This window comes from Argopecten irradians, chromosome 9 (assembly GCF_041381155.1).
Source record: "Argopecten irradians isolate NY chromosome 9, Ai_NY, whole genome shotgun sequence".
Classification (NCBI taxonomy): Eukaryota; Metazoa; Mollusca; class Bivalvia; order Pectinida; family Pectinidae; genus Argopecten; species Argopecten irradians.
In genome coordinates, this window is record NC_091142.1 from 17669973 (window position 1) to 17691061 (window position 21089).

The following is a 21089-nucleotide window of genomic DNA, read 5'->3' on the forward strand; positions in this document are numbered from 1 at the left end:
TCACACACACCTGTACACGCGTGTGTACGAGTGCATAGGGTCTCGATACTGTTTGTCTAAACCATTGTTGTGTAAACATCATTATAGTCGGTGTAGAACTCTCGGCCATACTCAATACACGAATATGTATCCAGACCCTACGAACGGACGTGGTCCTTTATATGTTGGTGTAGCTAATCTAAATTTAGGTTTTTTGTGTATTTTTAGCTGCGTAAATATTTTTTATATTAATTCACTATTTTATTTACCCGGTAACTTTGACTTTATTTAATACGTTTTATTTGAAAGAATAAGTTTTAATATCTTGAATCCCGTCCTGCGGGCACACAAGATTTCGCTTGCGTATCGTAAGTTTTAATTTCGGGAAGCTTACAAATATTACGTTTATTTAACACTTTTTATTACTGAACTTACATATTTCATTTATTGAATGATTTTTACTGACACATACATACGTGTAATTCATTTGAAAAGTATTAGAAGGTAAACGAATTTTAACTGTTACAACATCTTGAATCCCGTCCTGCGGGCACACAAGATTTCGGAAACATATCGTAAAATGTCCAACTGATTATTTCGCAAACGTATCGTTTAAAGTCTAACTGTTTAAGAGAAACACAATCCTTAAATATCTTGAATCCCGTCCTGCGGGCACACAAGATTTCGCTAAGACATTTTTTTCTGTTTAGACGGACCGTGCGATTCTGTTCGATTTCCACGCACACGTTTTCGCGTACCCGTTTTTTTCGAGATGGCTGCAGTTTTTGGAATAGTTAGCATTCCATTAGTGGAAGATATAAGTTCCTATAAGTTCTGCGTCTCTTCATATTTGAAATCGTCATTACTCCGGTATTTTTACTCCAATCTTAATGAAATTTTGTACAGATATGCATTATGGTATGACAAACAACATATCTTATGTTGTCGTTAGGTTTTTGTAATATTTTTAATGCTATGATGTGTTGTCGGTAATACTGAACATACACACTAACGATATAAACCTGACCAGTCGCCGATCTCGTAACATTAAAACAGGTATAAAGTCTTCATTTTTATTCCAATCTTAATGAAATTTTGTACATAGATGCATTATAGTATGACAAAAAACATATCTTCTGTTGTCGTTAGGTTTTCAAAACATTTTCGATGTTACAATGTGTTGTCGGTATACCGTACGGCAAACCTCTTCACTCGATCTATCGTTGACCAGCGGCCGATTTCAGAATATTCAAATCGCTCTAATTCCTTCATTTTTGCTCCAATCTTCATAAAACTTGGTAGAAATATTCACTTTAATGTACCGAATAACATATCCTGTGTTGTCACTAACTTTTCCTTGTATTTAACGTGTTGTCGTTTGTTGTCGTTATTAAGTGTGACCCCTCCTGTCCATCAACTACGTACATTAATTTTGGCCTTTGGCAGTCTTACTCTGATTTTAGCTTACACGTAGCCGGTTTAACCACCTAGCAAGTGTACGCCTGGTTATATAACCATATGTAAATCATTTCCTGTTCTAAGTGTAGAAAATACATTGATCTGCAGCTTTGTCTATACGTAACATTGCCTATTATTAACTAGAGACCTTGCCTTACCTATTGCGTCGTGTGAGGAGAGTAAAGTGAAACCACACGCTGCTTCCGGTGCTGGGGTGAAAGTAATAAAAGGACTAGAACAGGGTACCGTAAATTCCGGATGACGGGTTATGATATTATGATGTCTCATTTATATTTGTAGACAGCTATTTATTAGAGTGTTTATTTGAATTCAATAAATGAAAAAACAAAACAGTATTTTCTAATTACAAAAAATACCAACGATTAATTATAAATACACGTGTTTCTAATGAAAGTTAGAGATGTACACTGTACATGCAAATTGAATTTCAATTAGTATGGTCATAATCAGTTAATATTTAGTGCATGTCTTTAGAAGAGCCTTAAAAACATCACGTGTATTTTCGACAAATAAATATATTCGGACTAAGACAAGTCTAAGACAAGAAGTGACGTAAAAGCACCTGCTGATCGACATCGCACAGAAGCTTGGATTTGTTTATTTGTTGCAAACACTCAAACGACCCGAGTCGTCCATTTTGGGTATATTTTATTAAGCGAGAACCATTTGGAGTTTATTCTATGACTATTTATTACCATTTCCAAGAAGGATATATATTATTATCAGTAAAAATGACTTTATTGTTTTCTTTTCTATTATTTTTTTTCAATAAATCGAATGAAAGTTCTTATTTCATAAATGTCTGCAATATTGTCGCTGGGAGTTGTGGCGTGCTCCTGTAATCCAGCTACCTGGAGGCTTGGAGTGGTGGACTGTTTGAGGGCGGGGGTCCTGCTATCAGGTGCTCTATGTCGATCGGGCGTCCGCACTAAGTTTGGCATCAATATGGTGACATCGGGGGAGCCCAGTGTGACCAGGTTGACTAAGGAGGGACGAATCGGTCCAGGGTGGAAACACAGCAGACAAAAGTCCCCGTGTCAAATAGTAGTGGGATCGCGCCCGTGAATAGGCATCGGTTAGTAGCCCGTCCAACATAGTGGAACCCATTCCTTTTACTTTCTTATTTTTATTTCAGTTTAAATCCCAATGTCTCTCAATGCAATCATTTAAAATCAAATTTGTTGAAATAGTTTAAAATAATTATAATAAAATAATATATAGTGAACTAATATATTTTCTTTAAAGATGCTCCACCGCCGACAGAACATACATGATACTCATCATTTGAACAATGATTGGTGTTTTATCGTGTATATATATGTCTGATTAACAAAAAAATTAATATTAAAATAATTTATTTCGCCTTTGGTGCATGCGCAATCAGTACTTCATTCCATATACATGTAGGATATAGTGACACGGAATTTTTTCGGGATGCAATTAATTCTTTTTCATATTTTTAACTTGAAGTAAAATAAGAAGCTCAAACTTTCCAATGGTGATAAATGTGTAAAGTAAATAACTTTTTGTAACTAAAGGAATATACGTATCATCTGCTTCTGTTTTTTGATAAAAAAATATTTGTCAGCGGTGGAGCATCTTTAAGAATGTGCCGTATTTTTTCATAATGTTATTCACAGCCAAAAATTACCAACATTTTGAGAATAACAATACTTTCAATGCATAGGTTTCAATTTTACAAGTACAATAAGAGCTGACGAAGTACTGTCAAAAATCATAATTATATTTACATTATAAAGTGATTTCTGCATTTATGTTTCCATCTAAACATACTCCAGACATAAACAAGAGCTGTTTGAACAGCAAAGCTCGCCTCTGAAATTTTTGTTGATTAAATTCAGGTTCCTTGTAATTTACCAGTATTATAAAATATAACAATGCCATTAAATAACTTAACTTTTCAGCCCATTGGGCCTCTTGAAATTATCAAAATTCAGCATTTTAAATACCTTTAAGTGATAAATCAAATCATTTCAGAAATCAACATCGGATGTTACAGTAACCTTAACCTGGCTATTTCGGCCCATTGTGCCTCTTGAAATTCTCAAACACAGCATCTGTGTTGAAGCTAACGTTGATTTTCACAATTTATGAGTTTCAATATAATATCCTCCTTATCTTTACTCCCAGATTATATGACCATTATTAACTGTCCTTTTTCTGTTATGTGACTCTAATATTAGATATTAGACAGTAAAAAACACAATATGTAACTTGCAATTTGAACTCACCGTAGTTGACGTCATACCATTAGTCTGAGACTACTATATTAATGCATCATCTTCTAAGACTGGTACAACTAGTATAGATATGTATATTACCATAAAGGATATGTGGGGAAGAGGAAAAATAATTTCGGCCCTGATGGGCCTCAACTCAGTTCTCTCTACTATGCACATATTGTACAGTTTGAGGCTTATCTCCACAACTTGAATTACACCGTAGGACATTATAAGTTCGACCTTATCTTACTCCAACCTGCTCTTTCCCAGCTGTTTGAATGTTACCTCACCAACTATTTTTGTACTAGGTACATTGGTATTGTAATAAGTATAGCCGTATAGGCGATGAACCAGTAACTAACTTATATGTATCGTAAATGCTTTTAAATCCTGTACCATATAATCACCTCTTGCGACTGTCTTCAATTTGTATGTCAATATGAAACTCCCGGAATAGCGTATTAAACGGTCTCGCTGTTTACGACAAAGTGGCACGGTGAAGTCATTGAAGATTTGTCTAAATTTACGATATTAACCTTAACTAGTATATTCGATGTGAATAAAAACGGAGGCACACGTACGCGTTCCCTACTGAGCATGCACGGTATTAAATGCATTAAATATAACATACATGTACTATGTATACCAAATATGCGTGACCTTCCAGGAAAATACTTAATTCAACGAAGATAGGCTGTGCTTTAATGATCAAATCCGTTGTATCAATCATATCGAACAGTATATTGTGAGAATGAAGAGGGTGTTCCGAGACACAACCACTGTAGCCAGACTTAACCATCGGAGAGGGATGATTATAGCTAAATATTAATGAGGTTTACAGAGAGGAGACAGATTCTCTGAGAAAGCATACATGGTTGACGGGGCTAAGACAGTTCTAAATTCAACCGAGATTGTTTTGATAAAACGACATGACAGCAATAGTATATGAAGACGTAGATCTGGTACTGGATTCTTAAATTAAAATGGATATCAGAAACAGCAACAGGGAATGTAGAATGTTCACATCCATTTAATATATGGGTTGTATGGATGTATCTGTAAAGGAAAGAAAGGAAAAGTATCAAGGCGAAGGAAATGAAGGAAATGCCAACCATCAGTTGCAAGTTGACACAAAGAAAAGCTATGAGCACAAAGAAGAACTAGAAGGAATAGGATAAATCGGGAAAGAGTTCTTTATGGAAAATATTTTCTGATTTGTCAAGTAATGTTTCGAGGACAATGGATTTGGAACTTTTGAGACAAACTGCAATGTGCATTGTTGCAAGGACTGGATGAGGTATAGCAGTGAGAGCAGTGAGTGTAGATATCTAAGGGACAGAGAGCAATCGGGGTCGTTTGGGGAGTGGCAAGAACACCACCTGGACCTTATAAAATTATGGCGTATAATACATGATGTACAAAAACCGTCTTTTGCTGATAAAGATATGGCTCTTACAATGGAACATTTGGAGGTGATCAGAGTCTATTCGAATCAGCAGAGGGGGTTTTCATTCAAGAGGAAAATGATTCCAGAGAAATAGGCCAGATCAAGACCACATCTCTTTACTTTTTAAGGGTTGTCATCTTGGCGAGGCATTGATTTATAATTGGTGCTAGACAATAGTGTACATGTGAATCTTAGTACAAAAGGGGCTTCGTAAAGTATATGGATCACACCGGCGTACGTACCCAGATCACCAGAGAAGAGAAATCATGGACACAGAAGGCTATGTGCCAAAGTAATGACCTCATTACCAGTTTCCAGATTTTGTTTAATTTAACTGTATGCAACTACAGTTAGACAGAAAATGAAGGTACGGATAGCTACCGTATGTCCGATTCCGTGGTAACCCTTCCAACAGCCATTGGAAATTCTTAAGCACGTTGAATTAATTTGAAGATGTGCAATATTCTACGTACTTCGAAGGAAAGTGTCATTAATTAAAATTTTGATTTCGACATAATCTTGTGAAAAAAAGTGACTATATCCGTTCATAGAATGACGCCAATACACACACGAAGAACGAAGTCGTGAACTCAACAGGCTATGCAACACATATATAGTGTTACAGACAAAATTACTAAAGAGGCCTAAACACGTGTTACCCCTTCCCATCTTGGAACAAAGTACATGTATGATACGAGATCATAACAATCAATGAAACTAATTCCACAATTTTTGATTGTTTTAAAAGCACAGCAGATCAGGATAAGAAATTTATTCCTTTGGGCAATTTTGACTGCAATTTCACCAAAGCATAACAAGCCAATGTGATAATTTTTGATTCCCCTGGAAAACAGAGCAGTAACGGAAGTCAAGGATTTGATTCCGTTAGACTTTGTCTACTTTGTTCCAACTAAACACTATATATAAAAACTTTTGTTAAACAGTTGGCACACGTTTTGACAACTGTAGCCTTGAGTGTAGGTCAAGTTTATTTACGTGAACAAATACGTTTGGGTACTGTTACAGTAATGCTTTGACAACTCCAGTACTGGATTGGCGAATAATTTTGCCAACGCATGCTACCACAACCCATAGAATCCTATTAGTTTTTATATACCCAAGGCATCCAGCTAATCCTTGACTTTCAACAGATTCAGAAGTCAAATCACGATTTCACAGAAATCTGATGAGTCAAAACATAAGACAAATAGATGTGATTCAAACCCAAGATTCAAATATGTTTTCCCGAGTCAAAAACATACTCCCAGGGGGTCTACTGGATGCCCTAGGCCTGCTACCGGTATAATTATGTACAATGTATATAGACTTCATAGTGATAAATTCCTGTTATGTTTCGTAGATATCGTGTATTACTATACACAAAAGACACGAAAGACTAAATTTTAAATGTATATAATTTATTTTTTTCTTATTTTTTATTTTTTTTAATGAGCAATCCACTCGTATAACAAAATACTTTACTCAAAAGAGTTCTCTGTAAAAAAATGTAACAAGATGAAATAGAAGATCAGTCAATTTAACTTGTCAGAAATCTTGGAATTCTGAAAAGTACACTTAATTTATTTTATACATGATATTTAAATAAAATAAATACAACAAAATGTGTTCAAAATCGCTGATGGTGGAATGTGTAATTCAAAATCGCTGATGGTGGAATGTGTAATACCCTAGGAATGCTTAACAGTTTCAGTATTAACTGAATGTTTTATTTATTTACACAACACGTTAGGACGGAATGGCATCCCTTAAAAACGAAAATACTTTTCTAAAATATTCAATATCACAGATCTAGAGCAGTTGAGATCCACTGATTGTCAATGGGTTACCAATTATTATGTTAATAAAATATAAATAATAAATTAATTCACAGTTACTATGGTTACAGTATTATTCTACAAGTAACATGTAGAATATTGGACGGATTTTATTTGATACACATTTATGTAAAGTAAACAAGTCTTGATCATGTAGTGATTATTTACAACTGTACACCGACACAAATTCTTATGCAGTACAAATTATGGTACAGATGGCTTTGCTTGGTGTTTTGATAATAGCGATATTAATTTGTAAATGTTACAGTACTGCGACCATTTTTTTTTCTTTTTCTCTGCTGATGTTATGGAGTCTTCTGTAGTAATTTTCAGTCATTCTTTTCTTCAAATTTACAGATGTATTATTTTTTAACATAAGTTGAGGTCACACTCTTATTTGTCTTTTTTAGTCCCTTTTAGTACTTTTTAAGTCCTTTCTAGTCGGTGTTGAGGATGAGACACACACCCTGTAGTGACCAATGACTGATATGTTCTGTGGTAGCCAGATCAGCTTCAAATACCAAACCAACGCCCATGGCATTTCTTCTCTGTGATGTCACGTACACTGGTGTTCTGAATGTATTCTATCAAAGGAAAGAAACATAAACGTAAGTGACAAATAAATCATTTATATATCACAATATGTGCTTCTTATAGGATAAATGTTGTTGCTTGTAAAACCTATCACCTGACCAATTCAATGGCTGGTTATATTGGTCAAATCATGAATGTTAGAACTCAGATATATTTTGATTCCATTATCCTTCAGCTGTAATAATAGATAAAAGAATTCTTTAATTGAGTAGCACTTTTTTTTATTTTTCAAATGTGTTAAATATACATCATCTAGCACTTATTAGGTCAATGAAATATTTCCGTAGCACTTATTAGGTCAATGAAATATTTCCGTAGCACTTATTAGGTCAATGAAATATTTCCGAATGAGAAGATGATGGTTAAGGTTACCTGAAGCTTAAGTCGGTGGGATTCTATGGGGATAATCTTGAGGACAGGTAATTCCTGGATGAGCTGTTTGGGATTCTGTCGGATGATACAGCAATTCTCTTTGTCCCATGCTCCTCCTTCTAGATACAGGCCATCCACAAAACAGCCTGTAATAATCAAAGGAATTATGTATTAAGAACTCTGCTGTAACCAAGATACAAACTAAAATTGCTATAACAGGCCAATCAAGGAATGTTTTTAACAACTCCAATTGTTGTAACAGGTTGTGACCAAGCCAGTGGCAGACTAGAACTAAACTTTTACTGTACACTGTGGTTTTTGTGGAAAGCGAACAAAGGCTGTAACAATTCTGTTCAGCAGTACCCATGAGTGAACTCGTTTGTAACTAGATTGAACTTGCAACATTTTACTGTATACTTTGGTTTTTGTGGAAAATGAACAAAGTCTGTAGCAATTCTGTTCAGCAGTACCCATAAGTGGTCTTGTTTTTGAATCCCCACTGTGTCATTTCACTCAGCTGTTGGAGATGAGGAATACACATGTGTAATATACTGTACTAATGAAGACAGAGACACAGATGAATGTAGAGTGATGCTGAACTTACCTTGATGAGCACGCTCAGTAACATCTTCTGCATGTGACCACTGAGTGACCGTGGTGTACAGTGTGGATTTGTCCAGTGGCCAGCCATTCTTACGACATGTGGCTTGGACAAGAGCGGTCAGATAGGATTCAGGAATGTGTAGTCCAGATAGCCACATCACACCTGGCTCTCCTTCATTTACCTGGATAATGGAGAGGCAATTTATTTAATTATTAAAAGGATTCTATAGCAAAAATATTTTACCAAAAAAATATCACTAAACTATTCAAAAGATACATGATAAACAATTATATTACAATATAAAATTTACAATGTAATTGAGAACAACCTGTCTTTTGTTAGAAATTTCTGAATTTTTACGATTTTTAGTTAAAGCAAATATCGGTAATGCTATTCTTTTGAAAAATTAAATTTGGTTTTTAATATCCATCTTCAAGTTTTAAAATTCAAAATAAATCCAAACAAATTGATAAATGAAATAATGATTTTTATATCCTGAACTCACCCAGCCATTGTAGAGCCTGAATCTTCTCTCAAAGTGGAGCATCCAGTTACCAAGAGATTTGAGGGTGACTGGAGCCAAACGTCTCCAGATAGACGGGATCATACCATTAAATAAGGCACGAGCAACATCATCCAGTTCACTGCTCATTCCAACCTCTCCAATCAGGGCCTGGGTAACAAAATAGGTAACCAATCAAAAGTTAAGTTACTTCTGAAATCATTATAAAACCTACTGATATCTGTTTCTCTGGTCTAGGCCAGAATAACAAAACCATCCACAAATTGAATGTTTTTCCCCTATGAAGATAGCAGAACAATGCTAATTACACATTTGATGAGATGACAAATGAAAGTCAGTGCATCTTGAAATTGATTTGGCCATTACAAGACTTACCTTCCTCAGAGTGGACAGGGACCTTCTCATGATGTTGATGAGGAGGTTGAAGCGATCCAATTCCTGTAGCAACACGATAGTGGTTGGCGAGATATCAATGCCGTACTTCTTTTTTATCTTGTCCATCTCAAACTCCTGTGGAAGCTTGCCCAGCACCTCCTGAGCAATCTTGTCGATGAACTCCTCTCGACTGATTCCTCCTGAGGTGTCACCTATAACCAGCCCATATCACATGTCATCTCAGAAGTGAAAGGTATATTAAAGTTTGTTGTATGTATGACTGGATGGAAGGAATAATTGCATCTCATGGAAAAATGAACTGCTTCTCTAGTGAAAAACTTAAATATCTTGAAAGCATCTTTGTCAACATATTGACATGAAAAGGATAGGTGAGCCTTTAAATGAAGTACCATATCATTTTTAACACATAAATGTATGTGTACATATTTATGATGTATATTGAGACAGCTTAAATTACAAATAATAAAGAACATCTATTTAATATAAACATCTAATTAAAAAAATCATAATTGTAATCATCTACTCAAAAATATCAATCACAAACATCTAATTAATAATAAACATCTAGTTAATTATAAACATGAAATTTAACATCTATAATAATTAAAAATACTTTTTAACTAAATAAACATCAGTCAGAAATTCAAACACATCTACAAAATTGTCAAAAAGTGAAGAAATCCAATTACACTATTTTAACTCCAGACCTCTTTATCCACATCTCTTTTTCATAATACAGTTATCATGACCCAAAACATTTTTTTAGGAAATATTCAGATAACAGAAAGCTCTTCCTAGTTACACTATGACCCCAAACCTTTCTTTCCCTCCCACTTTTCTAATCAAAAACGCTTTGGATGCGATGTTTGAAGAACATATAAAGTATAATATATCAAGCGAACAAGACGAAAGCCAATTCTATAACAAAACACTGCAATATGTGCCATCCTACTCTCATTAAATGGAAACAAAGCTGGTATAGGATCCTTGATCACTGAGGCATGATAATGTCAGTGGAATATTTTATATAGCAAACATGATGTATAAATATTGAAATACATGTCTGTTTTGTCATGTACTATTGGTAGGTGGAAAAAAGAGGGTGTCATCCATTGATGGAAAATCATTGGAAAAGTTACCTTTAAATGTTTATGCATACATTTGAAGTTTTGATGGAAAATCCTCAGAAAATGTTATCTTTAAAATGTCATATCTATACATTTGAAGATTTGATGAAAAATCCTCAAATTTTTTTATCTTTAAGTGTCTTATCCATAGATTTGTCAGAGTCCATACATAATCATGGTGGATTTGTAATTATCTTAACGTATATCTAAAAGCTTTCACTTTTTTGAGAAGAACTTTCTTCTAATGACAACTTTGAAAAGTGAAGGATGTAAATTGATCATTGATGTCTTGTTCTAATTCGATCAATTACAAATTACTTGGATCTATAGATGACAAAAAGTTACAACAAACAATGTGATATACATACCGGTCTGTGGCTGTAATTCAATAAGATGTGCCCACATATCTCTGGCAGCCTGTGTGTAGTACCCGATCTCAGCGTTAGGATGCAGGCCAAACACCTCAGGGGTGTTAGCATGTGGCAGCTCTTCAATGTAATCTGCAGGAAAATAACAAATACAATATTAAATTACTTAAGCTACATTGTTAATTAATCTGATCAAATGACTTTGCTGAACATATGCTATGTAGCCGTTTTATTAGTTTATTGGGAAGTTTTTTTTTTTTTTGTTTTGTTTTTTTCCCCAATTTTGTAGTATATTTGACATGGTTATGTAGTAAAACTGCATAATGACAAGAAATAGGTAAAATAATATCATAATTGATATAGCTTACACTATAATGGGCAGATTTAAATTCAATTTAAATTTTAAATTTTCTTGTTTTAAGGTGAAAAGTTACAAAAATGTTTGAACACCCACAACATCTGGCTATAAGACATATGATGAAAATGAATTAAATGAAATAGGAACTTATATGTAAATTCGTGTAAGTTCATTTTTACCTGTGGAAGAATACAAAATGTTTGAACCCCAATAATATCTAGATACCATTGATGAAACTAAATCAAATAGAACAGAGATGAACTTATTATGTTCTATACTAACCAACATATACGTCACGAAGGCCATCATCTGGGATCTTGTAATCAACCTCTTCATTGCAGTAGAAGTGGAAAGGTTGGAATGTGTCGAAGATGAAATCTCCCATGTATTCATCCATGTATGTGCTGAGGACACGGCGATCAAAGTTGTCGATAGCTCTGCCTCCGTACATCACCTGTGCAAATACAAGGTGTAGTCATGATCAATGCGATCAGTTTAAACTTGCTAATCATGATTACAGGGTCAATATAATTAATTAACAGGGTAATCGCAATCATGATAAAAATAGAATCATAATATTTCAACCCAATAGATTGAAGATCAGACATTATCCCACATGTTATGAACACTTTGCACCCTCTGTTCTTAATTGGCAATGTATGTAGCTAGTCTTTCCATTGCAAAATGCATAAAAGTACATCTTGTAAAAGCAGGAATTCAAGCACAAATAGGGTTTTGAAAGCTATTTCGAAACCAACTTTAAAATAGTCTCGACTGAAAGTGGATTCAAAGTCTCCAGAGCATGAACCCCCAAACTTATAGAAGGTTTCTTGTTATGTTACAGATTAATGCCTATTGACAGCCTCACCTCTCCAATAAGATACTTGAGACTGTTCCACGGTATCTTCGTCTCTCCCTGTTCGTCAGCCTTTGTGAGGTAAGTATTAAGGATCTGCATACACACACGGAAGTCGGACTCGTTGAAGTCGTACGATATGTTCCAGCCAATCTTGCCGTACTTCCTCCTCTCCTGAACAACAGCGTGGAAGAATGCAAGTACAAACACCAGAGCTGGGAAGGCTGGATGGGGACATTCAGACAGAGCTACGGCAGAAATCTTGTGGTAAGTTCCTCGCAGGTTCAGTTTAAGTCCATTGGGAGGTTCTGTCACAACCTATCCGAGAGAAAAAAAAAGAAGATCATAATAAACCATGCAAATCCGCATTAAATCAAGGCAGCAAACCTACATACCAAATTGGAGGAGAAACAGGTATATTGTATTATTGTGTATGAACTTTGCATTCTTATGTATTAGTTCAATAGTTTCTGCAGAAATAGCAGCTACTTAACCCATTTAAGGAAGATAAAATCTTTCCTGATCTTTGCTACTAATGAAATAGCAAGGCCCGCTAGCAGCTGTAAGGGCTGTTCCAGCAAAACATATATGGTAGGGGGGGAAGGCACTTTGAAATTTGGAGACCCACCGATAGAAGAAATTTTCAATTTTGTTGACCCCCACACATATCCATTTTTTTGTAAACAAGATCATGGTATAGAAGCGATTTAATTTTGTATTTAGCTCTGACATCTTTTTGAATTGACATATTTTGATTTCTGGTATCACTGAAGAGTCCAAGGACAAAATTGTACTGTATATAGTGCAGTGAACTATTGTTTGATGTGCTACATCTATTACGTAATTTGTATAAAGGAATAGTCTGCCTAGAACCAGCAGAAAATCTATTTAAGATACTGAAGTGTTGCACAAGAGTAATGAAAGAGTAGACATCTGAACAGTCACACTTGCGCTTGTGAACTGCTACTTTTTCCTCAACTTACATAGTTATACAAGTAAATTCCAAAATCTGTTGATTACAGCAGTATTTTGCCAAAAACTTTTGTTTCTCTGTACCATTGCCAAGTTTGATTGAATATAACATGTTTTAGATAAATATTCTGCCATTATTATATCGAAACACCCATAAAAAAATAAATTGTTTTTTTTTTAATTGAAGGTGAACAAGCTATTAGTATTGTCAGAAATTAACATTTTTCTCAACAGTTATTTTGCAGTCAGGATGACTGACAGCATTATAAAACACAAATTTTGCATTTGATTTCGAAAGGTTACAAATGCTTCCGATAGACCCACCCACAGAAGTGATTTTATTGAAACGCCACCTTGGCACAGAAGTGATTTTATTTTGATCCCACCATGGAACATACTATTTTTTAAAGTGCCTTCCCTGGGTGCCATATATGTTTTGCTGGAACAGCCCTAAGTTTATTTATCCTAATTACCATTAAATTGCACTGGCCCTAAATCATGGTTTCCTAAATGTTTTATTGATTCTTGTCCTGTATCAATACCTTATAAAACAAAGCAAATTAAACATGTAAATGTACTTGGTCTACTACTTCCTCAACCAATAGCTACACCTATCCAGTAAACATCTTACTTTCCATTTCCTTACTTATATCTTAGAAAGACCTGCAGATGCACTGACCTTGAGTGACCTTTGTAGAATACCAATGGGGAAACTGGGTGTGGGTTCTGTGGTCAGCCAGAGACGGAAGTCGGGGTGAGGCTTGGTCAGTCTCTCCAGCTGCTTCTCAAGCTCCTTCAGCCACTTGACCAGTAAGTGACAGTTCTGTAACATGAGCCACTGACCGCGGGCGATCGCAGTCTCCAGGTATTGCAACGCCACCTGTTGTCAATACAAATATTCATATATTACATCTCATAACTACAAAACAACCATGTAGTTTAGGGATGATCTGTTAATGATCTTTTATCATTAACAAAATGTAACAAAGCAAAATTAATCTTAACGAAAATAAGTATCTTACTAAAAGACTAAGCAAGACCTACTTGCAAAGAGAAAAGTTCTCAATTCCTGATTATTAGATTTCATTTTTATAAGCTTGACACAGTCTTTTCGAAAACCTTGAAACTGATAAACATGAACATCAGCAAACTGAAAATTTTTTGTCATAATTAGAAAAACAAACCTTTTCTTGACCTTGTCCCATGGATAGGAACTTAATCTTGTTTGTACCAAATTCTATCCTTTCGGCCAGTTTCATGAGGTCACTCGCGGGATCGGAGCCAGGACTGAGGATAAAGACAATTGGAGACATGGGTGTGCTCTGTTCAAAGATCGCCTCAAAACTGATGATGGGAGGAGTGACATACTTCTCACCCATCACCTTGGTAACGTACTCCTCCACCGCACGGTAGATACGGTCGATACGGAAACATCTCAGCAACATTAGCTTCTGGAAGTCCGACAGGGAATCCACATACTTGAGTGGGAAAGGTTGGGACTCAGGTGTGTCATGATCGTACCACTGAGAAAAACAAATTAAAGTATGATATGAATACTTATGCATAACAAATTAGTAAAACATTATTTGTAGAATTATGGGTCATTTGCATATTCCAATTCAGACTTAAACTTTATTGCTTATTCTATTTGTACGGTCAGCACTTTCAGGGTTTAACATTGCTGACAAACTCTAAAGGTATTGTCCAGTGCTAACATAATTTTTTCAACAGTATTTTATATATTTAGTAGGTCTTTGGAACAATCATCAAATTCTAGAAATTCTGTTTCAAAAATTTTAGATTTTTTTTAATTTCCACCATTACCATTTAAAAGTAACTAATTCTGTTCTGTCTTACCTTTTTCCAGATTTGCTCGTTGCGCTCAATGTCCTCTAAAAGACTACTGAATCTATCCGGTAACACCTCAGTCAGCCTGATACAGTCCTCCCAGCCTTCCTCTGGGAACCAGCTAAATGGACGCTTCCTCTTACTCTTCTCTAAGGCAATGTTACCCTAAATAATAGAACAGGAATTGGTATAGCAACATTTTAAAGATTTGTTTCATTTAAAAGAAAATGAGGAATTGGAAAATTATACCATTAAAAACATCTCATTACTGGCAGCTGTATAAAATATTAAGTCATTTATGATGGTTTCTAATTTCAAATTGTTATCCGGAAGTTCCAGAAAATATTCATGTTTGTTAGACATGAATTCTTCAGATATAATACTATTTGCAATCCCTCTCTAATTTTATGGCAGAAGACATAAAAAAAAATCAAACATTTTATTCATGAAAGAAATAACAAAATCCAATCTGTTCCTAAGAGCAGACAACTCTGTATGGGAGCTTACCTTGATGAAGAAGTCGAGTTCTGGCTGAGTCACTTTACTCCTGTCCTGTTCCAGTTTGATAGTGATCTGGAATGAGAACATCAGTTTGTGTTTCTCAAAGATACCAGTACAGCCGTAGTTATACATGTTGTGAGTGAGGGTGTCCATGATGTTACGCAGACGTTTCTGTAAGATGCTGTCCGGCATGGATTTCTTGAGGGAGAATTCGAACACCTCTAGGTATGAGGCCAAAGAGTATTGGTACATAGTGTTGATGGAAGACATCTCGGCCAGGATGAAAAACAAAATGGCTCCACGGCGTGCCGCTGGTCGGTAACCATCACGAAGCTTGTCAATGTCAATGGCTGTCTTGGCTCCAAGCTTCAGTTTCTCTGACACCTAGGATGAATGGAAGATAAAGAAGTTAATGTTTTATACCATAGATGAAATGGTAGTTGGAATTTTTAGTTAATTGACAGATGGAAATTTGTGAAAAAATACTAAATAAATCCTATTAAATCATAGCATTTTTACTCTTTTCTTTTTAATTATATATAAATGTAGCAGTAGAGCCTATACACACAACAATCATCATCCTAATACAATGTAATCATTAAAGAAAAGAATCTGAGTAGCCATTACAATTAATCATTAATCATTATTAGCACATGCACCTAGAATTGTCTAAGACCTGAACATGTTGTTGTGTAGCACTAAGAACTAAGACAGGACAGACGTGAGTAAAAATGACCCCCCCCTCCCTTATTTCATGTACAAGCTCACTCTACCTCTGTGGCCTTAGTCTTGGTCTCCTCCAGTGTTTCTATAAGCTCCACATTATCCAACATGTTGCCCTGTGATTGAGCCAGTTCTCTGAGTAATGCATCCTCTAAATCCTTCAACAGCTTCTTATTGACACTCGTCTCCTGGATCAGACGTTCTCTCTGCTCCTCAAGCTCACGACGCTCAAACTTTACAATGACACTCAGCAACTGGTCCTCAAGACCCTGTGGCACAAATAGGTATATAATTACACAACATTATTTATTAACGATTACAATGTCCTAAGACCCTGCGGCACAAATAGGTATAGTTACACTACAAATTTATTCAGGATTACAATGTCCCAAGACCCTGTGATACAAATAGGTATAGTAACACTACATATCTATCACTGATTACAATGTCCCTAGACCCTGTGATACAAATACTTATGGTTACACTACATATTTATAAATGTTACAATGACACATTAAATAGATGAGTTAAACTAGATGTAAAACTATATGCCAAAAATCAGACTAAAAATACAAATAATTTTTATAACAATTTTGATTATAATAATTTAAACATATTTCAAATACATGTAAATACAATTTAATAAATCTCTTAAGACAACTTATTGATTTTTGTAGTAATTTGATATGTGAAATAAAGATGAAATTCAACTGAAATATGTGTATCAAACTTAAATTGACTGGTCTCTATATGATGGCTAACCAATACAAATGTTATGTATTGTTTTTAACCAATTGAAATGTTTTAGGAAAGGAAATCAAATGATATGATTTAAGGTTGCAAAGGTCAAAGATCAGGTACACTTACCTTGAGAGTGACAGTGTAATTGATGACCATGGATTTACCAAAGACATTAGGAGAATATTTAGGGTTAGCAAGTTTGGTGTTGAGGTAGAGACGGAAGTTAGGGTCATAGTCAACTTCTTTGTCTCCAAGGATGACAAACTCTCGGCCTTGTCCACCTGTTAAAAGAGAATATTCCATACAGGTACATCATATATGATTGATATATACATAGAAAGATACAAGAGAGAAAAAATTATGAACCTACTTTAGAAATGAATTGTTTTAATGATGTGAATTTGAGAGTCATATAGATAAAACATTTTAGACTAGTTTAACTTGATATTTTTTTAATATTATTTGGTGATCTTATTGCTTTTTGGCAAATTAAATTGCTTTTGATGTGTTTAAATTTAATTTAAAGGTGAATTTGAAGCCTCTTTATTAAATTTGTTAAAACAGTTAAAACCAACTTATTCCTTTAGACTGTCTGAACTAGCAAATTTCAACATATTTTCAAAAATAATAAAAATAAACTTGACAACAAAAATAACATTCAGTAACCATAAGACAACAAAAGAAGTCATTTTTTTCTCCTTTAATTTCATGAAATTGTCATGGTGAAGTAGATATTTGGTCTTTCATGCAAATTCAAAATATTTTAGTGATAATACTTTTTTGATGATGACTGCATGCAATGCCATGTACCATACGATACATAATAATTTCATATATACAAATTACATAACACAAAGATAAATTTTAAATGAAACAGTAACTGAAAGTTCCTTATGAGTAGAATTTATGCATCATATAACAACTGCATGCAAAATCAAAATACAACATCACAGAAGTGGGGCTACCTACCTCCTAAATCATGGATGAGACAAACAGACGAGAATGTGTTATTATGACATCACAGTAGACAAATTTTGTCAGTAAAACCTTTAAAGCATTTATTTAGTAGCTCCATATCTTGGTCTTATTGTGACTTAATTGTTATACCATATTTGCAAATAATTGCTTGAAACAAATATTCCTTGTAAGAAATAAATAAAAGCATTTCTCACATGTAATAGGCTTGTCAAGTATCTGGCACTATTCTGTTTCAATTAGGTTTTTTTCTCTCCTCATTTTCCTTTTTTTTCTCAACGTGATATTTTTTCTTTCATTTTCGTATTTCTGAATATGAAATTTTATGCCTTACCTTTGATATTTTTCTCCAGGACATTGTCTATAACGGGGTCAATGTACTCGTCAACATCTTTGAACAGGAAAGGGAAGCCATATTTGATGGCAAGCTCAAGTTGCTTTAGGAAATCACTGTCATTGAATGTGCACACCTGTAATAACAAAGTTAATTAACATCTGTAATTTAATACAACAGAACTTACTATGTCAATTTTTAATTCATGAGGCAAACCAGGATTTTTTTTTTTAATTTAGGTAGCTATAATTCCAATTCTTGGTCATTTATACAAAACCTGTATTAACCAATATAGTAGTCGACAGTTAGATGGAAAAGTCTAACCTTTCAAACTTAAATGCATAAGGCAAATTAAGATTTCTTTTAAATTTTTTAAGCTAAAATGCCAATTCTTAGTTAATTTATACAAAAGTCTCACCTTTAGGTTGTTTTGTTCCTCCTTGCTCATAATCCACTTGAGAGCTTGCTGTTGGGGGTCAATACACATGGGGAAGCGACTGGCCCTTGTGGTCAGTATACCGTTCTGTATAGATAACTCGTCAGGGGGTAAACCTTCGGATGTCCATCTGTTTACAGTGTAAAATCATATTTACTGGAAATCTCAATTTGAGTGGAAATTATACCAAGGAAAGAGATATGCATTCAGACTCAAATTGACATTGTATCTAACAGCTAAACAATAAATCATTTATTCATCAATTAGTAATTTGTGCTTATAAGATTCTATGAGGATCACATAGTCAAAATTGTCTATAAAGCCCAACCAAGGGATAGGAAAAATAGTTGTTATATACAAGTGGTCTTTATGTATAGGTTGTATTTTGTTGAAATTGGTCACATGGAACCCTAGAAAGGTCTTATTAAGCAGGTGGTCATTATACAGAGGGGGTTGCTAAGGCAGGTTACAGTATCAGAACGAATTTTAGGATATTGTACAGGCTCTAAATATGTTTAACTTCCTATATTAAAAATTCAAATGGGCCTATTAAATTTGACATGCAAAGAAATATCCTTGACATAGCATATCCTGTAAACATACTTATTTTAGCGGTAGTTTTATTTTAGCGTTGTCTTTGAAGCTCTAGTTTATGTACAGCTCTAAAATTTGTAAATTGGTATTTCCAGCATTTGACCATGGAGCTAATGAATCACAATTTACAGTTTTTCGCATTTATGCTAAATTTGTCTGGGCTGAAATAAGTACAGTTACAGTTATTAAAAAAGGATTAAAACACTTGACAATAGACTTACTTGCTGATCTCTACATCATTAGTAAGTAGTTCCTCTAGCTTGTATGGATCACTGATGGGGATTTCTCTGGAGTGAAGGTCTTTTTCCCACACTTCAAACACTAGATCACTACGGAACTCCCAGCTAAATGCACCGACGTAACTGAGGAAAGCTGAGCCCAGCAGACAGTCACCTAGCAGCTTAACACGCTTCTTTTTCAGCTCTTCAAGATCGTTGTTCCACCTGAAGAAAAGCAGAATATTTTGATGATATAAAAAACAAGAGGCTTATTCGGCCTGTATTGCTCACCTGTTTCAGGCTAAGAAAACAAGCTACCAACTTAAAGGCTATAGAATTGAACTTAATCTATTTATTTCTACAAATGGATTTTAAAGAATTTGCTATATTTCCCCTATAGGGCCCCGTCCCTCTGGCCCCTGGGGGTACAGCCCCACCGTTTATACAAAATTGGTTCCTTTTCACCCAAGGAAGTTTCAGACTAAATTACAACTAGATCCCTTCATTCCTACAGAAGAAGAAGGATCTTAAAGAATTTGCTATATTTCCCCTATTGGGCCCCGCCCTCCAGGGCCCTGGGGGGACCAGACTGACCGTTTTACAAAATTGGTCCCCCTTCACCCAAGGAAACTTCAGACCAATGTAGAACTAAATACATTCATTCCTACAGAAAAAGAAGGATTTTAAAAGATTTGCTATATTTCCCCTATTGGGCCCAGCTCTTCAAGCCCCTGGGAGACCAAACCCACCGTTTATACAAAATTGGTTCTGCTTCACCCAAGAAAGCTTCAGATCAAATTTGGTGAAAATCCATTCAGCCGTTTATGACTAGTAGGAATTTTTGTGAAAAGTTACAGACGACAGAAGAAAGATGCCTTTGGGCCAGGTGAGCTAATGAAAACAGATCTTGCCTTCACCTCAAATGCAAATCTGATTTAGTACTTTTCAAATCTCTATTTTCCTTATGAGAAATGAGAATTACAGGTCACTGGGACCTACTTTCTTTTTACAGTAACCTACATTTGCTCGCTTTATTCTTTAAATAAAATTAACTGTGAGAAAAATCTACGGCAGATATTGACACGTTGTGTGAAGGAAGTCTGAACCTTACCGAATGTTTTCGTGTCCGAGACCAGAGATAAGTTTATCAGCGGCGATAAGACGTCGTTCCATAATTGCTGCTTCTTCCTCAAGCTTTTGTTTCTCAGACATGGCCTCCTCATACTTTTTGCTGAGGTCGTCCAACTCCTTTTCTAGAGAGGCCACCTCATTGTTGATTTTGTCAAGGTCTCGCTTGGCCTGATGATAGCTTCTCTCCAGTTTTGCGACCTATTTATTAAGAATTTAACATTCAATATAATTACGTTCATAATTCAAGATTGAACTTTGAAGGGAATGCACAACTGTTCAAGAGACTAAGAAATATAATTTTTACAGGATAATTATAACAATAATTTTTTTTTTGTAATCTTTTAGCTGCATATAGCGTGTGTTGAAAAATGTAAAAGGAACAAAGACACCTTTCATTGCGGTCATAAAAATAAACATGAATTGTTCACACTTAAT

At 34.9% G+C, this 21089-nt stretch overlaps 2 protein-coding genes across 3 annotated transcripts in view; both read right to left on the reverse strand.

Annotated features, from left to right (window-relative positions):
• The window catches only part of LOC138331671 (tRNA (uracil-5-)-methyltransferase homolog A-like), a 25749-nt gene extending 21892 nt beyond the window's left edge, over positions 1 to 3857 (reverse strand). The window contains exon 1 of one of the 2 annotated variants that reach the window (XM_069279400.1): positions 3711 to 3857. The gene's annotated coding sequence lies outside the window, so the exon portion shown is untranslated. Of the gene's footprint in view, positions 1 to 1595; positions 1653 to 3710 lie in introns of those variants that run through there. The other variant, XM_069279399.1, reaches the window with a different exon arrangement.
• A 3365-nt stretch (positions 3858 to 7222) lies between these two features.
• Positions 7223 to 21089, reverse strand: part of LOC138330573 (dynein axonemal heavy chain 10-like) — a 48271-nt gene continuing 34404 nt past the window's right edge. The window contains exons 44-61 of the mRNA XM_069278136.1: positions 20635 to 20852; positions 19527 to 19748; positions 18694 to 18841; positions 18276 to 18411; positions 17093 to 17247; positions 16276 to 16494; positions 15509 to 15886; positions 15011 to 15166; positions 14338 to 14676; positions 13833 to 14033; positions 12194 to 12499; positions 11608 to 11779; positions 10968 to 11099; positions 9452 to 9663; positions 9059 to 9226; positions 8554 to 8734; positions 7950 to 8095; positions 7223 to 7567 (exon numbers count right to left, since the gene is read on the reverse strand). Coding sequence (XP_069134237.1) covers positions 7421 to 7567; positions 7950 to 8095; positions 8554 to 8734; positions 9059 to 9226; positions 9452 to 9663; positions 10968 to 11099; positions 11608 to 11779; positions 12194 to 12499; positions 13833 to 14033; positions 14338 to 14676; positions 15011 to 15166; positions 15509 to 15886; positions 16276 to 16494; positions 17093 to 17247; positions 18276 to 18411; positions 18694 to 18841; positions 19527 to 19748; positions 20635 to 20852 — 3636 coding nt within the window. The 3' untranslated portion in view covers positions 7223 to 7420. The remainder of the gene's footprint in view (positions 7568 to 7949; positions 8096 to 8553; positions 8735 to 9058; positions 9227 to 9451; positions 9664 to 10967; positions 11100 to 11607; positions 11780 to 12193; positions 12500 to 13832; positions 14034 to 14337; positions 14677 to 15010; positions 15167 to 15508; positions 15887 to 16275; positions 16495 to 17092; positions 17248 to 18275; positions 18412 to 18693; positions 18842 to 19526; positions 19749 to 20634; positions 20853 to 21089) is intronic.